Raw genomic sequence first — 27,837 nt, 5'->3', positions numbered from 1 at the left:
GATAGATCCATGAAAAGTGTATGTTAAATGTACACCCTGGGATATGATATCAGTCACAGGCATGTGAAGCAAAGATTTTGTCGTGAGTTACCTGCAGACAAGTCCTACCTGTTTCATACCGCTCCTTTGTCTGTCTGATAGACCATCACCACTCAAGCATGACTTTACTCCGCTCCTGTTCTGTAAAGTCTTGAGCATCCATGCACATTACCCAAAGTAAAACCTGGCTGCAAGTTAGGTGATGGTAAATTTCTGCATAGACAAAAAGCGAAATTAAATATTTATATTTAAACGGTGGTTGCGCTAGCCAGTGGAATACTGCATTTTTTGAAAAGCAGGACATTTCAAACAGGAAGTGTGTTGTGGCACTGAAACTAGGTTATAATTTGCTTTAGGAGTTCTTCTGTGAGGGCATTTCTCTTTGCTCTTGCGTCCTCATCTAATTCTAAAACCAGCGCTGACCAGTTTGTGTGTATATCTACTACGTCTTAACTACTGCTTGTATTTTTTCCATAGACTGCGTTGTTGCCGTTCTCGTTGTTTAGTGTTAATCAGTTTAACCTTCAGGGTCCAAGTTGAACTATGCGGTTGTTCCCTACACTTGGACCGGTACTTCTCTCTAGGCCCTAGAGTCTAGGGGTTTCGTCATACTTGTTCCTGGTTATGGTTATACACTTTGTTGTACGTCGCTCTGGATAAGAGCGTCTGCCAAATGCCTGTAATGTAATGTAATGTATATCGTTCACTACTCCTGATAGTGACAACCAGCGTACTGTTGTTTGCTGCTTAAGGCTAACTTATGTTTTCGTTGTTTAAAGCGGAGTTGATCAAAGCAAAACACCAAGTCCTAAAATAAAGACACACAGGGTTTACCTTTGTATCTGGCTGGGTGCTGACCCATAGGCATCAAGATCTTTAGTCTGCAACCTCACCACCAAAAGACACTAACTTGTTCCCTATGACATCAGTTTTCCAACAATACAAAATATGACTGCATTGTATTGATGTATACCTAAAGTTCACATAATTGTGATCCAATTGGATATTTTGCAAACGAGCACTGTCTCTTCATCACAATTACTGACTCCCTGTCAGCACAGTACACGGTATGTTTTAGGCCTGATTCACACCAGATCAGCTTGCCGCAGGGTTGTGCGGCAAAAACGGCAGTCTTCCCATTCATTTGAATGGGGGTAGTGCGTTTAGGCTGCGGCAGTGGGGGACCGCATGGGGTGCCGAAAAAAAACTCAGCGGCCTGTGGCAAGAAAGTTGAACCAGAATCAACTTTTGCCGGAACGCACCCCGACATCACGCTGCAGTGGCCAATCACGTAAGTTGTTTAAATTACCATGTAGCATTCCGCTGTTTACCGAGCAACTGTCAGATGAATTACTGACACGATTCTTTTCCTAAGATTTAATTTTGTAATCGTCATCGTGATTTGACAGTACCGGGTAATGGGACGAGTACCGAAACAATAATTACTAGCTAAATATCAATTCCGAACGTCGGAATTAAGCTGTTAAAAGATTCGCTATTTAGCAGTTTTTGCATGTTAGTTTATTGTACCTAGCACTATGGAGTTCATGGACCAAACGATGATACTCTCCCAGTTGTGTCCTCCCTTGGTTTATTTTGTGTACCCAGCTTCGACGTCTGCGTCTAACTGGCAGTCTACGCTGCAAAATAACGATAGCAAGAAGCTTCCTTCGGTTTGCGTTTGTGTCCATTTTTTTTAGCGGACAGAAGTGGGTGTAACTTGGTTCACAACATGACGTCACACAAATGAGCCATGTAGTGACACACCCACACCACCACACAACCCTGCGGCAAGGTGCCGCATTGCCTGATCTGCTGTGAATCCGACCTTACTTTGAGGGTCCGATAAGAGACAACCTTCTGTGAACTGCCGTACAGACATAGGGTGGATTTCTCTAACATAGTCAAACTCTATTCAAAGATTTGTTGACCTGTCCTCAAGAAATATTGCATGGGTAGCTCACTCAGTAAAAGCGCTGCTTGCGACAAATCCTACCCATGCCAATGCCGACTGTGGTCAGCAGCCCCACGGGGCAGCACATAATTGGCTTTCTGTTACTCAGGCATATGGGAGGGATAGAGTTCGTAGGAATAGCATTGTTTATTGCTTGAGCAACTCCTGCTAGCTATTTGGGCACCCATAGCTTGCTGTCTGAACAGGGATGTGCGGAGGGGGCACCTCAGTGGTTCGAGCCGCTGCCCCTTTGTCCTCCTTGGCTGAAATGCTCCTCTGTGGTGGTTTGTGGTAGGTTTAGAGACTTGCGACTTGATTTGAGTTCATTCCCATTGCTTCTTTTCACTCCTTGCGTCTCTTCCTCATGTTCTTTCCTTGCTCCTTGGCTCCACCCTACAGAGGACATAAGGAAGAAATGCAAGGATTCGATACGAGGACAGTGGAATCGGGGCAACGTGCATTAGGCAAATGGAATGTCCTTTCACAGTCAAGTGTCAGTGTGAAGCGATGACGATTGCAGACATGGCAGAAGTGTTGAGATAGATCCGCAGATGGATCACTTATATGTCACACATTACAAAAAAAATTCCACGAAGACTACATTTGTGTATTCTCCCTGAAGTCTCCTCTGGGAGCCTCCTAGCTCCTTTAAGGACCATTTAACAGATTGTAATGTCCTTAAATGAATAATGGTACAACCTAGCCAGCTAAGTAGCCAAGAAATATCAACCACTATACTGTTAAACACACACACAATAGCCACCCCTACAATACCTTGTCCGTTGTTACATTGTGTCCATGAAAGTAGTACGACAGTAGTGGGATGAAACAACAGTCAGCTAAAGTGAAGAAAATAAAGATAACACAGTTGTTTCCAGCCACTGTTCCTCCATCATTCCTCTGTATTTGATAAATGTCCAGTTTTCGAATTATTTGTTCAGGTCCAGTTTGTGGTCCCAACCGGACATTACATTTTCCAGTTTTGATTGATGGAGGAAATTAATTAGTGCGTCAGTGACTCCCTGATCTGATGTTAGTTCCACGAGGGATCCACCCCTGGTCCAAAGTCGGTTTCAAGGGGACCTGCCCCCACTGGTCTGACAGGGCCACTGTACAAAGGAATGCTAGCCATTATTAGGTTCTGGGCCCTGGGCCCAAAATGGCTGTAAAGGGCTTTGATACATTGTACCTTTGTGAAAAGTTCTATAAAAATACAATTAATTGAATTTATGAAAGGGATAGTTCACTCTGCAGTTACATTTTTTTCAGTTTTAGTGTACATTTTTCAATTGGTTCAGACAGGTCACCCCACTCCCAAAAGGAGTCCCAGTACCCCATAAACCTGTACCCCTCTTTCCCACGCTTGGTTTCATGGTACCAGTAGAATACCAGAAAATACTACCATGGAGGTTCTGCTTCTAATCTTTTCCGCTACTTGCTGACTTTAGCTGGTATTAGGGCATTTGGGAGTTTGTGGTCTGGAGGTCTGCGCAGGCATGACATTTAAGCCCCTACTCATACCCAGGACCTTGAGACCCAACCCAACCAAGCCCGACTGGTTCTGAAAAATTGGAACCCTAACTAGACCCAAAACCAAAAATCGCTCTTGGATGCGGTTTTACAATGCTTTGTTCGGTACTATGCACTTGAATTATAGAAATAATTATACTGCAGTAGGCTATATTTTATTTATATTTGGGATTAGAAACAGTAGCTATACAGCTTAACAAGACATGGTGGACCATCAGCAGACTAGTATGATAGGCTAATAAATCATATTTGCTGGCTCTTTGCTCATCTGCTGATCGCTCTTGTTTGATTGCTCATGCCAGATACACACTTCTTTTTGTTTGGCAGCGGCGAGAGAGTGAGGGTGTTGGGAGTTTTGTTGCTGTATGGAAGTGTTTGTTAGTCGATTGTATCATGCTTTCAAGTGTATATTTGATATTAGTTTGGGTTTTTTGAATCAACTTTTTTTTTTGTTTCACCCTCTCAGGAGCGACTCTTAACTGTCGTTTGTTTGCCTTTGTTGTTAAATTGCTAATGTATAACTGTAGTTCATTATAAACTGATTCTAGATAAATTTTGGTTGTTTTGTCCTACAAGGTAAATAAAACTTCACCTTGTACAAGGGTTATTTGACTTATTGCCATGTAGTAAAAGCTGGCTAAGTTACGTTAAATGATTAGCCTATAACCTGATTGATTCCTCATCTGGTCATTCTCTTTCGTCTTAATTAAACACTTAACATTAGATAGTTAAAAGTGCCTTATTTCTCTTCTCCGGTTTCTGCTGCTATCTGTTTGGTGCCACCTCGTATGTTTTAGTTGGGGTCTTGATGTATCCGTTGTTGTGGACAATGGTTTATTAACATAGTTTATTAATCTAAAGAAGAGAGATTGAGACACTGCTTCAAACTTCAAGCATTTTTATTATATCTGCAGATAGGAGACAGTTCAAGAGCTCTTGTAGGAGCTTGGGAAGTGAATCTCAAAAAAGTTTCTGTCGGTGTTTGATTTATACACTTTCTAAGGGGCACACACACTCCTTTGTTCCTTCACACCAGTACTTTTCCACTCACACGTTAGCCTAGACTTTGTAGGTCACACAGACTTTAGTCTGCTGGCATGAAGTTTGGCCTTGGTGATAAAAGAGGAGCAGGATGTACTGCCACCTCTCCTTAAGAGGAACCGGCGGGGACAGAAAAGAGTGGTTGTAACACATAGATTAAAAATACAAGCAGACAGTCACATACACAGGGGCACAGTTTAGAACATACACAGTACATAATGCGTATAACCTTATTACTAGAATTTTGTTTTTCCATTATTAACACCATTAAATCACAATTTTCTATCATACTGTCTCAGCAGTAACTTAATTTATGTAACCTTGGGGAGAGATAGGGACATAGTGAGGGGGTTGAAATGTCACAAAAGCTGTGGGAGGATTGCAGGATGATCGCACTTCTGTAAAGTGATTTCCAATGTTTGTGTGCTACCATTGCCGGCTCGTTGAGCACCTTGAGAGCAAGATCCTTGATTGCGAGGGCCTGCTTGCTGGCCTCCACAGTTCACAATTGGTAGAGTTCCAGGAACTAAGTAGGAACATGTCCTTTAAAGAACTGGTGTGCATGTCACAGCTTGGAAGGGGGGAGACTCCCGAGAGGGCAGGGAGAGAGTGTTGGGTGACTGTAGGGCGCAGGAACACGGACAACATCTCCAGAGGTGTTCAACCGCATTCAGTCCTGGCAGGAATTGGACCTGGCCCTTGACACTCCCAAAAGTGTGGGAGGACTGATTAGCACCCATGGGCAGATCAGACTTGCACAATACAAGTAAAAAGGTAATTTTATGCCATTCCTTCTTACAAAACTGCTTCACTTCACTGGTATTTATTTTGATTTACTCATGTGTTTTGGGTCATTGCCTTGTGGCATAACCCAACTTCTATTAAGCCTCAGGTGACGAACCACTACCCTGACATTGTCCTGTGAAATTTATTTTTGCAATTTAGAATTCTTTGTTCCCTCAATGACTGCAAGCTGTTCAGGTTCTGAGGCAGCAAAGCAGCCCCAGACCATGATGCTCCCTTCTCCATGCACAGTTGGTGTGAGGTTTTGGTGTTGTTGAGCAGTGCTTTTTTCCCTCCAAACATAGCGTTGTGAATTTCTGCCAAAAGGTTCGACTTTTGTCTCATCTATCCATAGAACATTGTCCCAAAAGTGTTGTGGATCATCCAGGAAGTCTTTTGCAAACTTGAGAGTAGTGGTTTCTTCCGTGGAGTTTTCCTCATAGTGGACACACGAACAGAGCAAGAGATGTCTTCAGGTCCTTGTCTCGTGGAAATTTGTCTTCCTAGCTGCTGTTTACAACTTATGGAAATTTGAGGCCCCAATTGTGTACATCAATGGAATTTGGCTAAAACAGTCAAATTTAAACCTTACAATGGCATTTGTGTTGGGAACATTTCCTGCATTGACTAGATGTAACCATAGAAATGTAAATAATTTAATGTAAATTTAAAAAATGAAATGCTAACTAATGCAACAATTTCCTTTTCAGCACCCTGCACCAATGCTGTTTTTACGGTTTTGTTCTGCTTCTAGAGGAGCAAATCTGGTGTGAGGTGAGAACAAGATCTCCTTGGTAAATGTTTACATTTTAAGATAACCTGTTGTCAGTTCATCAGTATCCAGTATGCAATTTGTACTGTTGGCATTGATGTGATTCAACAGATGACAATGAATCATGTCAACTTTATCAACAATCATTGTCAAAATGAGTCATTGTCATAATGAGTCCAGTCCCCACTAGAGCAGTCATTTTGCCTCATTTTTTTGGAATTAAACCATTAAACCAGATGCCATTCTGCTATCAATGTCTGCGACTAAATGAACAATCTTACCATTGATTTTACATGTCCCTTTCAAGATTACGTGGTCATTTATTGTCTTGAACAGCCTGTTTGAGAAATGAACGTGCAGGGGTAGGTATTTACAATGACCACATGAAAAAACCCACTTGCATGTTACTCCTTTCAGTTCGTTCTGATTTTATTGATAAGTAGAGGGCAGTACAAGCCTTCCCACAGTATATGGCATGTTTCATTAGGGGTCCAAGCAGCGAAGCTGGTGGAACCCTATTATATCTGTTAGGATTATTATTATTATTATTATTATTATTTTTCTCCGCTAAAAGTGTCTGAGGCTCAGCAACCATAAGTCCTAGAGCAACCAAATTTGGTAGGTGGGTTCCTATAGCCCCCCCACTACTCAGGCACTACAAATCACCTATGTCGGCCAGATGGTGGCGTTATAACAAAGGGTCGTGTAAAAGGCCATAACTCCCACACCATATGTCAGGTCAACACACAACTTCATGGACCTATGCATCGGAACGTGCTCTACAACTTTACTATTGGGACCACCTATGTCCGCCATATTGTTTGCCCGCCATTTGGACTTTTTTATTAGTTGCAGTGCGGAAGAGCTGTAGCTCCACATTTAAAGTGTTACGACATCTAGTAAACTCCTTTACGGCAAGCGGCTAGAAGACATCCATGGCGATGCAACTAAGTAATCCGACACCGTCGGGTCTAGTTTTTATCAGTGAGGGCAGGGTCTGAACTTCATAATGGACAATGTTATCTATCTGGGCATTCATAAGAATATTTTCACCACTCAAATATCATATTCCGTCATAGCAACAAGATAAACCAGACAATAGTCCTAAGATATGCCAATACGGCAGTGAAAACAGAGCAGGCTTCAACTTAAAGGTTGTTAATAAACCAGGTTGTTAATAAACCGTGAATTCAAAAATGAGGTCAACCGTTGTGGACATTTTGTTTCTGATCTATTAAAGTAATTTCAGTATTGTTAGGTACCAAGTATCGAATCAGTATCATTTAAGTTTCAAGTATCGTTTCAGTGTCGAGTGTCGTGATACTAAACCTGGTCTCGGTATCAATGTGAAAATTTTGGTATCGTGACAACACTAGTCTGACGCCTTTTTTAGTTGCAGCACGGAAGCACTGCAGCTCTACATACACGCCAGGCCATCTAAATGTTATGACATGCCATCTAAGTGTTACAACATAGTAAAGGCCTTTACGGTAAGCAGCTAGGACACATCCATGGCAACGCAACTAAGTAATCCCACAGCGTCACAAAATTGGCCATAAGTCATCAATATTTTATACAATCATCATGATGTTCAGTAGATATGTTGGGTGAAGGTATATGATCATGAGGACAAAACCATTTTTAAATCGCTCCATAGGGGGCGCAATAGTACTAATGCTTGGACCCCTCCCAACGCCGCTTGCGGCTTTAATTTGAATTGTATTTTTTCCTGCATATCTGATCATTTAGAGGATGTTCTATTTAAGGCTAGGAACATGGATTAAATGAAGCAAGACACTGAAAGGCACCATTTAAATACTAACTTTGATTACATTGAAAATTAGGTAGAAATAAAGTGCCGCAAATGCAGTTATCTTGGCAAAAATGGCGTTCTAGGGTTAGGCAATCGTCTGTCGGCCAGATATGACCCGGTGGGGTTGGGGGGGGGCGGGGGGGGTTTGTTGGCACGGGGGTGTTGGTATTTGCACTTGTAACAACATACATTTTTTTTAATTCATGGTGGTAATTCATTAAAGAATGTGTGATATACAAGTAGCCTCCACCCGAATCAGTCGTGACACCAGCTCTTTGGTGAGCATACTGTTCAGGGAAAAGGTCGATGAAATTGAGAAATGATGGTAATTCTAGGTCCTTGCACAACTGTGCCTAGGCCTATCGTGTAGCAGGTGTAGCTCAGCTAGCTTGCTAGTGAAGCACAGTAAAATGTGCAGTAAAGCAAAGGTCTCATAGCAGGTTACCTGGTGACACCACCCTCAAATAAAAAAATAGCGACGTTGCCCTTGGCTAGGGGTGATTTCGCTTTAGTTGGCTGGTAACGCGTCTGCCTATGAAAAGTATGGACGAGTGAGAGGCCCAGGGTTCAAATCCCACCTTGGACTCTGGCCAATCTCCAACTCATTCATTACATATGCTCTGTGCACAGGGAGCTAAAGCATCCATCACTGTCTCCAGGGACTGGATGTTAGACTCTTATGAAGCCTTGCTGTTATTATCAGTACTGCTGCAACAGCAAGCACCTCAGTGTCCCTACCACTTTTGACCATTTCAGCTCTATTGACCTAGATATTTGCAAGATGAGTATTGCAACGGACAAGGAAGCAACTGTAAACAAGGAAGTGTGTAGAATTTGTAGCTGTAGTAACCATAAGCAACGTCTCATCTCATCACTTGCCTTTGGACAGGTCAGTTTTAGAATGTTGCAAATGAGTGAGTAAGGAATCAATCATAGTCTGTTACAGAAGTTACAGTATATGTGGTAAATTAGTGTACTGTTCAGAAATTGTGTAAACATCTGATCTGCATGTCTTTTTGCCCTTATTTTTGTTATAGAGTCCTGGAACAAGGAGATATTTTGACTACATCACCTTCCCCAGGAACAGTATGGCACATGGATGGAACACACTCTGTCATTCGCCGATATCAGGAATTCTCTCAAATCCAGAAGAGAATGTAGGAAACCATGTTGATAACCTTATTAAGAATAACAACCTTTCCAGTACACTGGTCTCACAAGAAACATCTTCTGTCTGTAATTCAAACTCTGTGCAACAACAGAATTATGATAGTCTGCAGTGGAACAATGAGGCTGCTCCAAGTTTGCTGTTAGATATTCAAGAGAGCCTGCTGGGAGGCAAACGTTACAGGGTCCAAGATGTTGTAGCAGACTCAAACTCTCATAATACAAAAACAGACTCAGCCTTTTTGAGCTCATCTGCTCTAGAGCAATATTCAGATGTAAGCAGCTGCTCTGAGTTTGATATTGACAGAACTGTGTCTCCTTGTGTGGAGTTAAATCTTGACTGCAGTCAAACCCAGGAAAAAGAGAATACCTTGGAATTAGGCTCAAAGGAATTGTCCTTTTCTTCTCCCCAGGCAATGGCTAATTCCAATAATTCACTGAAAGATGATTGCCCAATTAAGGACATTAAGGGAAGCATTGACTACAAACAGGATGCATGTGGCAGTAGCACCTCAGAGAACCTCACTTGTTGCCATGAAGGGTCTCCTCTTTCAACAGTCTGGGACAGAGCTAGGGATTTGACCAAACGCCTTGAAGATAATCTGCAAGAAAAAGATACTTTTGTAAGTCAAGAGGATCAATACTCAAATATTAGCAGTCCACTTGAGGGTGTAAGGGAGCAGTCTCCTTTAAGAGGGCATGAGGAAATTAAGGACCATTCAACAGCAGTGGGTTCTGATGGTTCACAGCAGCTCAGCACCTCAGACTGTCAAGATGTGGCTGTTGAACATCATAGCTGGACCAGTGCCTTTGAAACAAATTCTGTAGAAAAAGTTACTAACACTCCAGATGGTGACTGTAAGGACACAGTCGGATGCGGCGTGTCGAAGAAGGAAAGTGTTTCCAACGGTTCTCTGAAAGGGAGCAATGATCAATCAACCACTAGGTTATCCCAAAGGCTACATTTAGAAATGAATGATAAAAGCCAATTTATTGCTAAAGGTGGTACCCATGAGGACAGCGAGAGTGACTGCCATAGTCCTCACAATATTGAAGAGGAACGTAGCAGCTTTGATTTCCTGGAGCGCTGCTTAGGCCTCAGAGATTTTTCTACGGGTAGCCGGAAAAAGTCCAGCGGTGGAAAGGATATTACAAGGCTAACTGGCAAGGAGGGAGCTGTGTCTTCTGATGGTAAAGTGTTAGACCGGACTGATCATGAAAACTGGATGCCTCAGTCTGGACCACCGACCCTGGTGCCAGTGGATCTGGAAACTTCCTTCAGGGACGAGGTTCAAGGATCATACTCAGCAAGTCGTGACAAAGGGCCTCCCGTGCTCAGTGTCTTCCTCAGTGGAGCTGTAACTAACTTGGAAGATGGCAATATGTCAACATTGGACAAAAACGAAAAGGATATAGGGATCAGAAAAACAAATTCAGTTCAGTTAATGTCTACAAGGCGTTTGAAGCAGTCCCTCCATCCTGTTGTGCTTCTCAAAGATTCTACTAGGGGGAAAGGGTACCACTGTGCAGAGTGTCCAGTGACAGCTCAAAATCTATCCGGCTTTTTTGAACACCACCATTGTGTTCACTTGCAACACAATTTACATTTATGCAATACCTGTGGATGCTACTTTACTGACTATAACCTTGCCACACAACATAAGTGTGACCAGGAAGTTGACACTGCAGGCATATTTATTCAGAAGACATCTTTGCCCCTTACAAGCTCTATGTGCCCACAAAAATCACATCAGCAGGAGAAGGAGAGTGGATGCAACCAACGCAAATGCCAACACTGTGATCAGACCTTCCAGAGAATGTATGAATTTGACCAGCATATGCGGAAACATACTGGTGTTACACCTTTCAAGTGTGGAAAATGTGGCTTGTACTACTCACAGTCTTCTAGTTTGAATCGACATACGCGTTTAAACAGATGCAAGCGTCAAAGATTGAAAGATGCTTCTGAAAACAAGATGATCCAGAAACTGACCTCCAACAGTCCAAAGGACCAAAATGTTAAGTTGGATGAGGTACCATCTGCTGTTCCACATGTCAAACTAATTGACTGCTATGTTAAGCTTGTGGACTATCGCAAGGAAAAACAATCACCCAAGCAGAATTGTTGTGAAACATGTGGGAAGTGCTTTCGCCTCAGGGCACAACTTGCTGCTCACCGCCGATCACATACAGATGAGAGGCCCTTTAAATGTCACAACTGCCTCAAGGCCTTCAAACATCCTTGCAATCTCTACAGGCACAAAAAACAGCATTGCTCAAGGACCAGGAGTCCTGCAACATTTACAAATCCAATAAAATCCTTGGCGGGGGAATACAAGTGTCCCATTTGTCGAAGCGCTTTCAAATATTCCCACAACCGTTTCCGGCACTTAAGAGAGGTGTGTCTGAAAGAATATTCAAGACAAGGAAAGGGTAAGGTGGGTAACATGTACAAGTGTGCACTGTGCAAAAGCACCTTTGCTAATGGATCCAATCGCAGCAGACACATAAAGAGAGGTTGCCTGAAGGAGTATGTTCGCAGAGAGAGTTTGAAGATAAAGAGAGACTATCAGGAGCGGAGGAAAATTTCCTTCACGAAGGAACCGCAAAAGCCACAGCAGCAGCAAAAGCCACAGCTGATATTGCAACCTCAACAAAAAAAAAGTCTACGCCACAAGTGCAGTTTCTGTCCGGCCACTTTTGCTCATGCATCTGGGAAGTACAAACACATGCGGAAGCATAAAATGCAGGAAAAGACAGGGAAACCATTCATTTACCAGGCTTCCCTTCCACCTCTTGATCAAAAGATAGAGGATACTGATACGGTATCCAACATCAAAGGAAATGCCAGTTCCCCCCCTTTCTCTTGTCGATTTTGTGGAAAGTTTTTTCTTGAATTATACGCCCTTAAGAAGCACATGCGGCTGCATAGTGGTGACCGGCCTTATCAGTGTCAGCAATGTAGCAAGAGGTTTTTCCGGCGTTCCCACCTTGATGCTCACAAAAATGTTCACAAGCGAAGGATACAATGTACTGTCTGCAAGAAGATACTTCCCACCATTAGTGAGCTAATAAAACACAGACAGACTCACAATAAAAAGGGGATGCTGCAGTGCCCAGACTGTCCACTGCAGTTCAAATTTCCTGTTTACTTGCTCCGGCACTTGAGTACACACAAACACGCACAGCAGAAGGTTCAACAATTACAGGATCCTCCACAAATAAAAGAGAAGCTGCAACAAGACAAGGTAGAGTTATTTCAGTGCTCTCTCTGCCTTGGTGTCTTTGAAAGTAGCAAGGAGCTGAGCAATCACTGTTTAACGCACATGCCGAAGCGTTCTGTTAATCAGTGTCCCTTCTGCAAGCGGCACTTCTGCAGTCGCAACGCGTTAATCCGCCACATGCGCTTGCATACCGGAGAAAAACCATATCACTGTCAGAACTGTGGAAAACGCTTTACACGGAGTGAGGCACAGAAAGTACACCAAGAGAAGTGTTCCAAAACATGCATTGAGCCAGTACTTAAAAGTAGTGTAGATAGTCAGAATGTAAGTGAGGTATGTGAAATTAAGAAAATGTATAATTGTAAATACTGTCCACAAACATTCGTCTGGCCATGCAGCTTGTCGAAACACCATAAAAATCACATGTTGAAGACTCTCTTTCCCTGTTCCAAATGTGGCAAGTGCTTCAAAAAACTGAGGTTGCTGTCACATGAGAAATATTGTGACCACCTCATCACAAAGGACTTTGAAGCCCCCCCTCTTCAGGGTTCTGCATGCAGAACGTGTGGCCAGAAATTCATTCGGCAGTACAACCGAATTATCCATGAGAAAAAGTGCAAAGGATCCACCTCTGTTTTGCCAGCAAATACAGTCAATAATGGAACCACAAATCAGACCAGAAGCATGGACAAACTCAAGCACAGATGTCCCCATTGTCCAAAAGCCTTTAGGTATCGATGTTACCTCCTGAGACACCTTGTAGTGCATACACGAGATGAACCGCTCGAATGTTCACGCTGTGGCCGTAAATATACTGACCGAACACTTTACCTTAAACATAAAAGCTTCTGTGAAGGTGTTTATAGGGACAGTCGATCAAGTAAGGTGGATGTAAAAGATCAACCACTGCCAGTATCCATGACAACAAAATTAAAAAGTGGACAGATAACTAAAGGAGAGGGTGAGGGGGAGTACAAATGCAGATTCTGCACGAAGAGCTTCATGAAGGCCAGAAATCTAAGGCGTCACATCCTGACGCACACAGAAGTCAAGCCGTACCGCTGCAAGACGTGTGAAAGCTGCTTCCGCCGATATGATCATCTGAAACTGCACCAGAACCGTTGCAAAGGTAAGCGGCAACGCTTGGAAGTGCGCATCTTAAAGCTTAATCTGGAGGATTTGAGGAAGGACTGGCAAAATAATCCAGATGGTATAAAAGCAAAAGAGGGGGAAATGGCTGAATGCATGTCCTGTGACAAATGTTTTTCAAGTAAGATTAATTTAGCACGCCATGTAGCCCTGTGTCATACTACCGTGAAACCCTTCTCTTGCAAGTACTGTAGCACTTCTTTCTCCCAGGAAAGTACATTAAAAAAGCATAATCTGAAGTGCAATGGTAGGACGATTTCTTCCTCTCAACTTTGGAGTTCTCAACAAGAAATCAAAACTCATTCTCCAAGGGAAAGTGGTACTGGTAAGCCGTGCAGGGAGACATCCAAACTTCTGATTAGGATTCAAAGACACTACTCTGACAAACGGAAATATGTATGTGCTTACTGTCCCCGCCGCTTCAGAAATCAAGAGCAAATGATAGTGCACACCCGTTTACACACAGGAGAGAAACCTTTTGGCTGTGCCAACTGTGGTGAGCGCTTCATTCGCCGTGATTATTTGATGAGGCACCTGATCAAGTGCAAGTTTGGAAATGAAAGTGAAGAGAGTGTGCTATGCGAGCAGTGTGGTGATTTATTTAATGCAGACGAACTGCAGAGCCACCAGAAGAGCTGTGTTGTCAAACGGAGAACACCTGACCGCAACCCCAGGAGCCCTGTGAATCACAGTGGATCTCCAAAGAAAAGGGGCTTCTCCTGTGCTAACTGTGATGCCCAATTTATATTATTCTCTCAACTCCAGCAACATTTCCTTACTACACATAGAGCGGACACTTACCAGCAGCCTCAACAGTCGCCACCACCACTTCGGCAGCAGTTATCCAGTATTGGAAGTGTCAAGGAAGAACCAATTGATGAAGGTTATGAAATGAACGAGCTAACGGATGGCAACATGAGGACTGAAAGTGATATGAGTAAGCCTTTTCTATGCCCATATTGTAACTTGCGTTTCTTTAATAACAGTGGGCTTGGGATGCATCTGCGCACCCATGTAGGCAATTTTAATGTCTTCTGCAAGAGGTGCAAGAGGGGCTTCTGGAACAAGAACATACTTCGGAAGCACTATAGAACATGTTGTTCCCTGCCAGTTGTAACAAAGGAAGAGCCAAATGCAGAGACCCCAGCTCTCACAGACATGAATCCTCCAGTTCAGAATACAGTCTTGGTATTCAACAGTGGATCCAAAACTACAGGGACAGGGGTGCTGCAGACTAAGTTCTCTTGCAAGGAGGGTTACAGAGAGAGGCTAGATTCAGTTGAGGTCCATGAGAAGCTGACCTCTCCCAGATCATCTTCTAAAATTATCCACAAGTATCAATGTTCAGAATGTGATCAAAGCTTCACAGATGGGCTTCTGCTTATTAGCCATTTAGAGGACCATGGTCGTGAGGAGCAAGAACGAAAACAAGGTTACCGATGCAATCAGTGTGGCAAAGTTTTTAATCAGCCAGGAGTGCTGTCACGACACTTAAAGATGCATAAAAGCATTAAGACCCCTTATGCATGCCCTGAATGCCCAAAGACCTTCCGCCATCCTTCAGATCTGGATGTTCACAGGCATTGCCATGACCCCAATCGACCATTTGTCTGCAGCTTGTGCCTCCTGAGGTTTTGGACTAAAACATCCTTAAGAATACATACCTCTGCAATACACCGTCAAATAAAGCCCACAAATGGTTTTGCCTGTCAGTTCTGTAGTAAGTCCTACACATTAAAATCATCATACCAAAAACATTTCAGGATGAAGCATCACAAACAGTGGAGGAAGGAACTTTTGAATGGCCAGACAATCGAACGAGTCTCCTCCAAGCCAGACTTTGATCTAGCAGTGAATGCTGAAGAAATGAACCATGAAGGGACTGATGAAAATGAAGATGATGACGACTCTGACTCTGCTCCTTACTTTCCTTGTCATGTCTGTGGCAAAACATTCACTACATCAGAAAGCTTAGAAGATCATCAGCGCTGTCACCTTGGCGAGAAGCCTCATGAATGTGCAGAATGTGGCAAGTGCTTTTTCCAGCTGGGCAACCTTCAGCAGCACCAGCGCAGCCACAAGTCCGAGTTCCAATGCCAAACATGTGGTCGTGGGTTTGTATCATTATTTGCTTTACGCAAGCACAAGCATAGTCATGGGAAGAACCGCCCCCACCGTTGCTCAAAATGCCAGCTCAGTTTTACAGGACCCACACAGCTTGCAGAACACATATCCACTCACCGTGATGAAAACTTCCCCTGTGACCTGTGTGACCGCACCTTCACCTGTAAGCTCAGCCGAGCTGAGCACCGCAAGAACCACACTGAACTAGAGGAGAGCCTCCCCCCCTTGCTTCCACCACAGGGTTCACCGTCATCCTCTCTTCCTCTTAGTGCTGATCAGCTAAAATATCGATGTGGTATTTGCTGTGAACGATTTCAAGATCCAGAGCAGCTCTCGGAGCATGGTTGTTTTGCAGCCAGAGAACGTCCGTATTCTTGCACCGACTGTAACCAGCACTTCCTGTGTGGAGCTCACCTGAAGAAACACCAGCTCAGCCACCAGTTCTCACGATCGTACCTCTACCACTGCAATCGTTGCCACATACGTTTCACCTACCGTCATCAGTTCCTCAATCACTTGAAGAAGCATGGGATTGAAGAGGCTGGAGATGCAACAGAAAATCTGAGCATAAAGACTATTTCAAATGTAAGTGGGAACAACACAGAGAACATATATAAATGTCCAATCTGCCCACACAGTTTTAGCCATGCCCTGGAATTAGCTGAACACCTTTCCATACATGCTGAGAGCACTTATAAATGCAGAGTTTGCGGTGAGACTTTTGCAAGCAAAAGCAACCTCACACAACATGAGCAATGTCATATAACTGCCTCTACTCAGTATGAATGCACAGAGTGTGGTGATAGCTTTCTGGGAAGTGATGCATTCCGTCTGCACCAGTGTGCCCGCAGGAAGCACATTGCCAGAGGTCATGCCCAAACATCTTCCTCTAGTTTGCAAAAAAGGCTGCCATCTCCTGCAGGAACTGCAGTGGCACAAAGTATTGAAGAGGAAGAGGAAGTTGATGTGGGGGAAGACTTCTATAACTGTCCTGTCTGTACCAAACGATTTTCTTCTAAACTGAGTCTCAAGGAACATCAAAGGCAGCATACTGCTTACCGCCCCTTCAAGTGCCTGGTGTGTGGGAAGTGCTTTGCTCAAAAGAGATACCTCAAGAGGCACCAGGCCATCCATCAGCGGACCTACCGTTGTGACATGTGTCCTCAATCTTTTGGAAATTTAAAAGCGTATCAGATTCACCAAGATCTGCACAACCAAAAGAGTCCGAATTCATCAGTCACCACCCAAGATAGTTTTCCGCACAGCACAAAACCTGTTAAAGGTGCTATGGAGGAATCTGGGGGTGACTATCGTTGTGACATGTGCTACAAATCTTTCGGCCAATTGTCATCTCTGAGGCGGCACCAGGAAACTCACGTCGGGCAGGTTGTGTATGAGTGCACAGAATGTGACAAGGCATTTGCTTTCTTCCATCTCCTGGAGGAACATCAGAACAGTCATGCTTCCTCGTCCTCACCTCTGCCATCTACTCCCCCTCCCCATGCTTTTTCCAACCCAGTCTCTGAACAGCCTTCCCCACAAAAATTGCAAGGTACCAATACCTCTTTTCCAATGCCACCAGTTATGGACTATGTAGTTAGAGAAAATATGTGATGTTTGGGCCCCAGATTGGGATTGTGTAATTTCCCAATTCATTTCACATTATCAAATTTCATAAATTGCATGTTCTAGTCATGGTGTACATATGCTGCTGTGTATATGAATTCCTACTACTGGTGAAAATATAGTCCTGCAAATACTGCAGTTTAAAAATTCCAACTTTGAATATTATAAATAGTCTCATTTTTGGTGTAGTCAATTTGTATATATGTATATTAAACATATTTCACATAGATATTGATATCCACTATGTTTATTCATACTATTGGAACGTGCACATTTAAATAAATAATTTATTTTTCTGGACAACACATGCAATACTTTTACTTTACTATTGTCCAGCTGTTAAGGGTTCATCACCTCTGACTGATTCCTGCTTCATTGGAATATTATTGATGATTTTGTTGTCTTTATTCAGTTGGTACATTTAATGTTTTTATTGCCTAAAACAAAAATGAATCAAGTATGTTTATTACCCCACAATCTTCAAGTGTACTTACCAGTATTATATCAGTGGAGCTGGAGGTTTTTTTTTTTTTTAGCTGTGTAAAATATTACATGTATGATGTTAACATTTTGTTGTTCAGTAACAAATTGAAATGTATCCTTTCTAAACACCAAGGTGTATTACCTATATTGTAAATAGTTGTTAAATTCCTTTATGCATCTGCCACAAGGTTAGTCCTGGACATGTCCCCCCATTGTTGCTGACCCTGTTAAACATGCTTTTTACAATGACCTGTGCTGATTACAGTTTGTGACATGATTCATATGGGAAAACAGGTAGTTTGATAAATATTGTGCAGTAGTTGGAATGGGGATTAAGTAGGTTATACCAAGTTTTATTCCTGTTTCTGTATGCACTCATCTTTTTATATTGAATGTATGATTATGAGAGGAATACATATTTCCTATTTGAAAAATAAAACAGGTATTTGGGTTTCCAGTTGATTTTGAGTTGTTTATTTTGATAAAGCATTGCATGTCATTTATAAAGGTGCAGAATATTGTATAGGGATCATTTAAAGGTCATTGTATACAATGTACAATTCAAATGCCAATTTCAGCAATATGAGTTTGTTAGTCTACAGTTGTTACAACCAGAGCTGCATTTAAAATTTCTATTTTACTCTGACTCGAAGTTGGCTAAACTAAATTTTGGTCTTTTTCTCTGCCTTCGTCTCTTTACGTACATTAATATAGTTTTGTCAACAATGAATGTATTCCAAGTTTTTGCGATTTAAAAATGACCCAATACTAAGCTATAATGAAGGGTTTATTTTTAAAGAATATTTAAAAATCTCAGTGTTTTTAATGTAAAAAAAACAAGCAAAAACATTCCTCATTGTTTTTGTCCAATACATACAACATAAATATCACTTGATGGTCGTCTAGGTGGAGCGACGGCAGTAATGCAGGCATTGTATTGGGCGGTGGTGGTGAAGGAGGAACTGAGCCGAAAGGCAAAGCTCTTGATTTACCAGTCGAACTTCATCCCTACTCTCACCTATGGTCACAAGCTGTGGGTAGTGACTGAAAGAGTGAGATCGCGAATACAAGCGGCCAAAATGGGGTTTCTCTGTAGAGTGGCAGGGCTTACTTTCCTTGATAGGGTGAGGAGCTCAGTTATCTGGGAGGACCTCAAAGTAGAACCCCCACATTGAAAGGAGTCAGTTGAGGTGGTTTGGGCATCTGATAAGTATGCCTCCTGGGCGCCTTCCTCTGGAGGTGTTCTGGGCTCGGCCACCAGGGAGGAGACCCAGAGGTAGACCTAGGACACACTGGAGGGGTTATATCCAAAGGCTAGCCTGGGATTGCCTGGGAATCCACGAGGATGAGTTAGCGGAAGTCGCTGGGGAAAGGGATGTCTGGGCTGCTCTGCTTGCCTCTTTGCGCGACCCTGACCTGGACTAAGCAGTTAGAGAGAGAGAATGGATGGATAAATATCATTACACTTAATTTATGCTAAATTTTATGAATGTAGAAATTCATAATTTCCCATCAATATTGTAGGCATAGTTTGTAGAAATCTTTTTTTGTAATTATGAAGAGCTGGTAAATGATGACTAATCACATCTACACCACAGCATTGGTTAGTCTAGTGTAGAGGTGAAGCTAAAAAAAAAAACAAAGACAACCTAAAAAATATTTGTAACTTGTTTTTTGTGTCTTTTTTGTGTCTGTTCATACTGTAGGGACCAACAGCCAGCTTCCAATCTTTATACAAACTGACGGTCTCTTTATGAACATGAAGCACATCTGATAACATCATCTGTGTGTGCCCGCATTCTTAATCCTTGTCACACAGCACAGGTGTGAAGGTTCCGTTCCCCCACCAGGTGAATAAAAGTACGCGGCAACAGTCGCTCCTTCTCCCTTTGCTCCTTTGTCTTCCTGTCTTTGTGCCTCTCACCCTAGACACTCAGACATTGTCCCCAGAGTTCCCTCATGCTGTGGTGTTTCCCTGTGCCCAGAGTCCCCACGACTCTGTCAAGCTCTCCTGAATTCAGAAACGCAGGACCCCTAAGATGTCTCCATTGATCGATCACCAACTTGTCTAAATGTACAGATGAAGTCACTCTACACAGTATCTAGATGCAGCCGACCTAGCTCACCTGCATTAACTGGGTCTAAGTCATCCCAAGTGGACACTAGCGTTTGCCCAGTGTTGCATTAGCTGACACGCAAGAAGTTGCAGCAAAAAGAACCTTGTTGAGGACTGGCTGGATGGGACAACATCACTGCTGCATATGGGTAAATTGACCACAGCTTGCACGTATACCTGCCGAGTGTCTTCTCTAGAGGACCCAACCTCGACCACTGTAGACAATCATGCGTGTGGAAGGATCTCAGTAAGACTGACTAAACATCCCTGGAAGTTTAGCTTAAGCCGCGTTTCCACCAAAATTACCCAGAACTTTTAGTCCCAGGAACTACTTTTCAAGGAACTAAAAGGTTCCTTCAGCCCATGGTTGTCTGCGTTTCCACCGCGAAGATTAAGCAAAGCCCACTGACGTATGAAAAAGCGACGTTGTCGTCCGTCCATCTGTCCTATGATTTATTCTGTAACCCCATACTACCACCGAAGTAGCCTACATTATTTTCTAATAACCTAGACAGCCAGGAGGGGTTTATTCCACTTATATACAAAGGGTTACCAACAATGACTGTATATGGTTACTTTTGTATTTATTGATTTTTATCGATTTAATCACCTGGAATTGAAATATTCTTCTGCAGCCGTTTGGGCATATTTTACCATTGTCAAGCAAAAATGTCGTTGGTAGTTGAACTTGGACCGTTGTTATGCAACAAATAATATATAACAGGCCAATAGTCAGATTGAGAGGATATATAAAACAGTTACAAACACATTCATTATGTTTTTATGCGAACATTCGCTTTCATGTCTTGACATCCGAAGCGACAGAATGCATTCACATTTCCAATATAACTGGCAACAACAGCAGAAAACATGCACACGTTGTAAACAATTTGCTGTTTGATTACTTTCTCATCGTCAATTCCATATAGGCTAATCGCAAAATGACAAGAATAGAACGAAAACTCGGACTTGCGTGAACATTTAAATTAGTAGTGGTACAGCCACCGTTTGCTTTCCTTCGAAGTTACTGCTAGCTGAGCAGCGAAGTGTGCCCTCCAGATGCGAACCATGCACCATAAATTAGTCCATAGTCTTCCTGGTCTTTTCGTGGAATTGAAGAATGGCAGAGTAAAATTACGGCAGTCTGAAAAAGCTAAAGGGACGATTACTAGAATTAACCTGTTATTTTACCCTGACAAAAAGTGTGGAAGGTGATTTCCAGTTTGCTTTTACTGTATCACCAATGTTAATTACGCAGAACTACCGCATACCTCACATAACTGTATCAAACGTTTTGAGTCAATTACAACGGGCTAACAAAGAAAATCCGGAAGAAAATATTCAGCAACCAAATTAATCCGTTTGAATGTTTTGGTACGTAATATGCTGTCCCAGCACGAATGCTTAGCATTTTATAAAACGAATACTAAAGCAAGAAAAGAACAGAAGAGCACACATGTTATAATTCCAAGACGTTGGCAGGCTATAACCAAAAGTAGGCTACTGCGCCGCATAACATACAAGTTTGATTTGAAGTTATTATGAAAATAAATTGGTTTGCGGCTGCATATTTTCAAACATGGCGGTTAATGGCAGAAAATAAATACAAAAAAATGCTGCGAGTACTCGACCAATCAGAAATGTTCAGCGCTGCAAGCTCCACCCAAAAGGTTCCTGTACTTTCGGAAAGTACTACCCCCCGAGCAGGAACTTTTTGGGGGGTAAAATAAAGCCCCAGGAACTAAATTTAGACCCTAGTTCCTTTGAGTTCCTCAAAAGGTTCCTAGTTCCGGGGTAAAGTTCCTGCGGTGGAAACGTGGCTTTAGTCTTTACTCTGATTATTGTGAATCTGCATATCTATTGGTCCTTTATTACTGATCATTCAAATCAGTAATCACTTTTCTCCTGACTAACTTTGTAACAAATGATTCCACACTCATAGCATATATAACCAGCTTACTTGCATGTATTGCTTATTAGCTGAAGCTAAGCTTACCTTAACTAAAATATGTTATTCAGCTGTGCTGTTTCCACTATACTTATATACACTACACAAATGCGACCAACACGCCATTTGCCCATTTTGTCAATAGACAAAGGGATACGTGCGCACATGAGCACACAGAAACCCTCCCTTCCCATAGTTAGCATAGTTCACCCCCGTTAGATTAGTCTGCCTGCTTTGTGTTTTGTATGTTTGTTTAATAAATTATTTTATTAATTATTTTATTAAACCCCTGTCTTTTTGATGTTACATAAACATGAGACCCTGAGTCAAAATGTTCTTTCCAAGAGAGATTAAATCTTTAAATTATATTTGATCATTAATATTTGTAATATTAATTATGAATTGAAGTTCCAAATTTATGGTCAGATATTTTAGATTAGTTATTTTTTATTAAACTGATTTGAAAATGTGTGGTTATACTGCTATCCCTACATAAGTGGTGCCCAGTGTGAGAATATAGAGGCATATACCCTACATAAGTGGTGCCCTGTGCAAGGCTATAGTTATTTCCCCAACATAATTGGTGCCCTGTGTGAGGGTTTTAAATAGTTATATGTAGTACTTGGTTGCAAATGCATTCGATGATGACCTGATTTCTGCAACCCATGGATGTCACCAGAGACTGGCCACCTTCCCTGGTGATGTTCTGCAGGCTTGTGCTGCAGCCATCTTCAGTGCCTGTTTGTTTTGGGGACTTTTTGCCTTCTGCATTGTCTTCAGCAAGTGAAAAGCATGTTCATTTTGATTCAGGTTGGGTGATTGACCAGTCTAGAACATTCCTCTAAGCAACTGAGTTTTTCATGCCCTGGGACATTTGAGTGGATCTGACCAGATATCAGGTTGGGTGATTGACTTAACCAGTCCAGAACATTCCTCTAAGCAACTGAGTTTTTCATTCCCTGAGACATTTGATTGGATCTGACCAGATAAGATTATTCTGTACACTTCACAATTCATACTGCTGCTGCCATCAACATTCACATTATCAATAGACAAGTGAGCCAGTTTCAGTGGCAGCCATACATGCTCAATAATAAATTTTATTTAGATAGTGCTTTTCATCATACAGAGGTGCTTTTCATCATACAGAGGTGATCTCAAAGTGCATTACAAAAGGTGACAATTAAACAGTACAAAATAGTGTTAAAATAAAAGTTATGGGACAACAGTAATCCATATAATTACGGTTGGTAGTCACACTGATGGAAATAGGTTTTCAGCCTGGTTTTGAAAGCCAAGACTGACTGAACCAGACATAGGAGATTGGGTGGACTGCTCCACAGGTGCAGTACAATGGAGAAGAAACCTTGATCACCCACAGTATAGAGCTGAGTTCATTGCCAAGAGGCTATGGCTATTGGACCACAGTGAATGGGGGGATTCCAGGGGAGTCAGAAGGTCAGAGAGGTAGGAGGTGCCTTTATCATGCAATGTTTTAAAAACCAGCAACAGTATCTCTAGCTCAATCCTGAAACTGACTGGTAGCCATTGGTGTGCAGTCAGAGCAGAAGTGATGGGATCAGACTTCCTGGTTACATTACATTACATTATAGGCATTTAGCTGACGCTCTTATCCAGAGCGACTTACAACAGTGTAACCAAACTCAGGATCAAGTCCACTTAAGTCCATTGAACAAAATGCAGATAAAAAGCCTTTACTATGATAGCATACATTAAGGAGAAACAAGATAGTGTGAACCAAAAATTTTTTTTTTTTTTTTTTTTTTAATAGTTATGGGAGGGGGTTTAGGGAAGAGGAGAGATGTTGTGGTGATAACTCTGGCTGTGCTGTTCTGGACAACCTGCAACCTCTGGGTCGACTTTGCACGAAGCCCACCAAGTATTTCATTGTAGTAATCAATTTTGGAGGAAATATGAGCATGGACAAGTTTCTTGCAGTCAGGGCAGGGAAAAATTAGATGCAAGCTTGCTGTGTTCTTGAGATGAAAAAGAGACTTTCAATTAGAGCTATTGCAGAATGTTGGCATTTTCCAAAACTAACAGTATGGAAGGTCCTAAAGAAGGAACTAACTATTGGAGGACTTAGGAAACACAAGCAATCAGGCCATCTGCGAAAGACATCAGAATGTGATGGTAGGATGATTATAAGAGCTGTGAAAAAAATTCTTAATTGTCAGCAATGGGTAATGATCCCCATACACTAGGGTGAAAGTATCACAGACACTGTGTGCAGAAGACTGAGAGGGGCAAATTACAGGGACTACACTTCCAGATGTAAACCTCTCACCAGCACCAAGAACATGAAGGCAAGATTGGAATTTGCAAAAACAATACAAATGATTTTGAAAAACAAGTCTTCAGGACAGAGGAGACAAAGTTTGCCCTTTACCAGAGTGACTGAAAGGAGAAAGCATGGAGAATGAGAGAGACTGCTCTGGACCCTCAGCATACTACTTCATCTGTCAAGCACAATAGAGGCAGTGTGATGGCTTGAGCATGTATGGCTGCACCTGGAACTGGTTCAGTGGTCTTCATTGATGATGTAACCTGTGATGGCGGCAGAAGAATGGCAGCTGATACGTACAGAGAAATGCCACCAAACTCATTGGACAGAAGTTCATCATGAAGCAAGACAACGAAAACATACAGCACACAAAGGAGCTTTTGGGGGAAAAATGGGAAAGTGTTTGAGGTGGCCCAGTCAGTAACCAGATTTAAACCGTATTTAACATACTTTTTACTCTCAAAAGGATACTGAAACCCCAGTAAACACACAGCAACCGAAAGAGGCAGCGGTCAAAGCATGGCAGAGCATGTTAAAGGATCACATCGTGAACCTAGTGATGTCCGTGAGTCGCAGGTCCGATACTGTCATCAAATGTAATGGGTATGCAAGTCATTAAATTTATTAAAACTTACTTCATTCCAATAGCTGACATAGAGGGACTTGACTCATTGACTGTCATTGTTGTAATATAGCTCAATGTCTGTTTTAACCAATTTGCACAGATGCCACATCGGAGCAATCCTCACCCATTTAGCTGTGACATTGCTGATGTGCAGGTATGTAATTTAGGATCAGTTGGCTTTGTTTTTACCTGATCAACTCCCTGCCTCCTATCTGGCAGTCCAGAGACATTCTTTGCACACACCTGTGTACCTGAACATGAGAATGAAATGTGTGCCGTCAGGCTCTGTATTCCAGCCCAAACTCCAGGAGCCTTTTTTGTAAGACTCCCCCCAAAACTTTTGCGGGCAACTCCCCTGGAGACTTTGTGGGCAACTCCCCTGGAGCCTTTGCAAGTCACTCCCCCGGACCCTTTCTGGGCAACTCCTTCAGAGACTTTGTGTGCCCCTACCTAGGAGCCTTTCTGAGTGACTCCCCCGGAGCCTTTATGTGCCCCGACCCAGAAGCCTTTGCAGGTGACTCCCCAGGAGCCTCTGCAGGTGACTCCCCAGGAGCCTTTGTGAGTGACTCCCCTGGAGTCTTTATAGGCAATTCCCATGGAACCTTTGTGTGCCCTGTAAACACCTCACAGCTAGACCAATGAGGGTTTGTAGCTGGAGGGGAAGGCACCGCGTGTTTTTCCATTGGCTGGTGTGATTCAAAACCGGAGATGTTATTTATTTTTCCTCTGTTCGTAAGAACAGGGCACAATTATACTTAAGAATGCACTGGTTCCGTCGCCACGGGTCAGATATGAATGCGCTGCTTCATATCCCGCTTAAGACGGGCCTGAAACGGACCAGTAACATTCTTGTTACTCTCCGTTCGCAAACAGGGATATGAGAGATATATCTGATCTGTCGCCGGACTGTCAATATTCCAATGGGAGCATCAGAATACTCACAAATGAGCAGAACAACACATCAAATATATCCATGACCACAGCAAGTAAGCGTAACAGTTACTATGGTTTACTCTTGTACTGATCTGACTCCAAATGAAATTATAATTTAAAATTTGGTTTTAACTATACGTGGAGCTTGGAGTGGTTACACTCGACTCTATCTTGTGCCATCATTCCTCAATATATGCTCCTGGGATTAGCACTATTGCTAAATCTCAGTTCGGTGAAGCCTACAGAGGGTAGAAGGCTGACCACCATAATACATGCTTTCCTTTTTGCATAGACAGTTATGAGCCCAGGACAGTGTGCATTTATCGGGCTCCTTAAGGCGAATTTGACAAGAACCGGAGTATAACGCCCATGGGTCCTCTTAAGCTAAAACTCCAGAACCAATACAACACCAATCCCGTTAGCGGGCAGATCGTGGTTGCCTATCTAACTTGAGGACCTCACTAAAGACTTTCGCTATACTAGACCCCTGATCAGTAGGTCCTAGTCAGAATTGTCCCCCTGAGTATTTAATCGGAATTTCGGCTGAAAAGAATATAAAATGGATTAGAGTCATGAAGACCACGGAAGTTAAAAATAAGAAGAATTTATTAACAGGCAGGTAGGTCATTAGCTTAAAATTCACAGTCAATTTTAAAATACGGAAGGGTTTAAAACATAAATACAGAGTAAAAAGTTCTTACCCAGCCTGTTCAGCTACACACGAAACACAGAGTATGCGCAGTGTGGGAAGTCGATTACAATCTTCCCTGTTCAGCTACGCACAGAACACAGAGTATGTGCAGTGTGGGAAGTCGATTACGATCTTCCCAGATTGCTTTGTCTCCCTTCCTTTTAAGCCAAATCCCGCGTTTGATCTAGGCGGCATTGCCATAAATTAACCTGGACGAATGATAAAATCTGGAATTTAGGCCCCCACCGTTTGGAGGCTGTTGTCAAAACAATTAGTGGGGAAATTGGAAAAAGGAGATGATTACCAGAGAGGACATTCCATTGGGATAGTTTTTTCCTGAGTTTCTGAAACTATGTTTTATCAAATTCTATTTGGAATGAAACATATTTCATTCAATTTCTTGAATTTACCTGAATACGTCCATACCAAACATGTCAAGGGGATGTAATATTATGGTGCAGTTGTCATGAAAATACCCTTTTGTTGAACCATTTTACATGCAATCCATGTTATTACTACATAAGGCATAATACAGTAATATAATGAAAACATGTGCATGGTTTGTAAGGTTTTACGGGGTTTGTGAATATGATAAACAGATGGTTTAGAGTCCAGATCCAGAAAAGAAATAAAAAGTGTAATGACAGAGGGTCCCACATAAGGGCACTGTGGTACTGTCAAGAGCAGTTGGCCCACCATTTTGCCAGAGGCGTGATGATCTTTTCACCCATAATGGCCCCAACACACACACACCCACAACCATAGACAAAGAGACTAGCTCCCCTTATCTTAGTCTTGTCCAGATGGCAACATTCCAGAGAGCCAACGGCCTGCTCACACAACCATAGACAATTAGTCCTGTTCCCCTTATCTCAGTCTTGTCCAGAGGATAACATTCCAGAGAGCCAATGGCCTGCTCATCCAGAGGAAGTCCGAGTAACCTATTGTTTTATCACAAGGCTCTCGGGTCCTTTGAAGTACAGGATGAGTCCCAGCCCCCAGGCTCGTTCAAATGCCAGCCTTTTCTGGGTCCCAGTTTGATTCCCGTCTACAGCCCCTACCCAGGAGCCTTTGCAGGCAACTCCCCAGGAACCTTTGTGGGCCACTCCCCTGGAGCATTTCCGGATGACTCCCCTGGAACCTTTGCAGGCAACTCTTCCGGAGTCTGCGTACGTCTGACCCTGGCGCTGGTCTTGCTGTTGCTCATTGAGGCTGTCTTGAAGGACATATACTACTTTCACTGTGCATAAGCAGTCCCCTCTTGTTGCCATATGCATTTTTATGTGATTTTATTAGCACTCATTTAGTTGCCAATGTGTTTATGTTAGGTTGCGGTGCCTCCTGTTGCCTAACGGCAGTGGCTGTTAGCCTGCTGGTGTCTCTCTGCCTCATCTTATGTCCCTCCAGCTTCAATTCCCTAGGCACCAGGATTTTTGGAGACAGTGGAGGGAGTTGTGGGTTAATGAGTCCAGTCCAGGATTTTCAGGTTAGTCCCTGTTCATGTTTTTGTCATT

General features: G+C 42.6%; 1 protein-coding gene across 7 annotated transcripts in view; it reads left to right on the top strand.

Moving 5' to 3' along the window:
• znf1035 (zinc finger protein 1035) overlaps window positions 1-27,837 on the top strand; it is a 35,931-nt gene that overhangs the window by 5,592 nt on the left and 2,502 nt on the right. For 2 of the 7 annotated variants that reach the window (XR_010324236.1, XR_010324235.1), the window contains exons 2-4: window positions 6,058-6,121; window positions 8,970-9,089; window positions 24,800-27,809. Coding sequence is in view for 4 of the 7 variants with exons in the window: in XM_064299978.1 (XP_064156048.1) it covers window positions 9,021-17,210 (8,190 nt within the window). In the remaining 3 variants the exon portion in view is untranslated. Of the gene's footprint in view, window positions 1-6,057; window positions 6,122-8,969; window positions 18,168-24,799; window positions 27,810-27,837 lie in introns of those variants that run through there. The other 5 variants (XR_010324237.1, XM_064299999.1, XM_064300008.1 and 2 more) reach the window with 5 other exon arrangements.

This window comes from Anguilla rostrata, chromosome 1 (genome assembly GCF_018555375.3).
Source record: "Anguilla rostrata isolate EN2019 chromosome 1, ASM1855537v3, whole genome shotgun sequence".
In the NCBI taxonomy this organism is placed as follows: domain Eukaryota; kingdom Metazoa; phylum Chordata; class Actinopteri; order Anguilliformes; family Anguillidae; genus Anguilla; species Anguilla rostrata.
The sequence above is the reverse complement of the archived record's forward strand: the minus strand, read 5'-3'. Positions and strand labels throughout refer to the sequence as shown.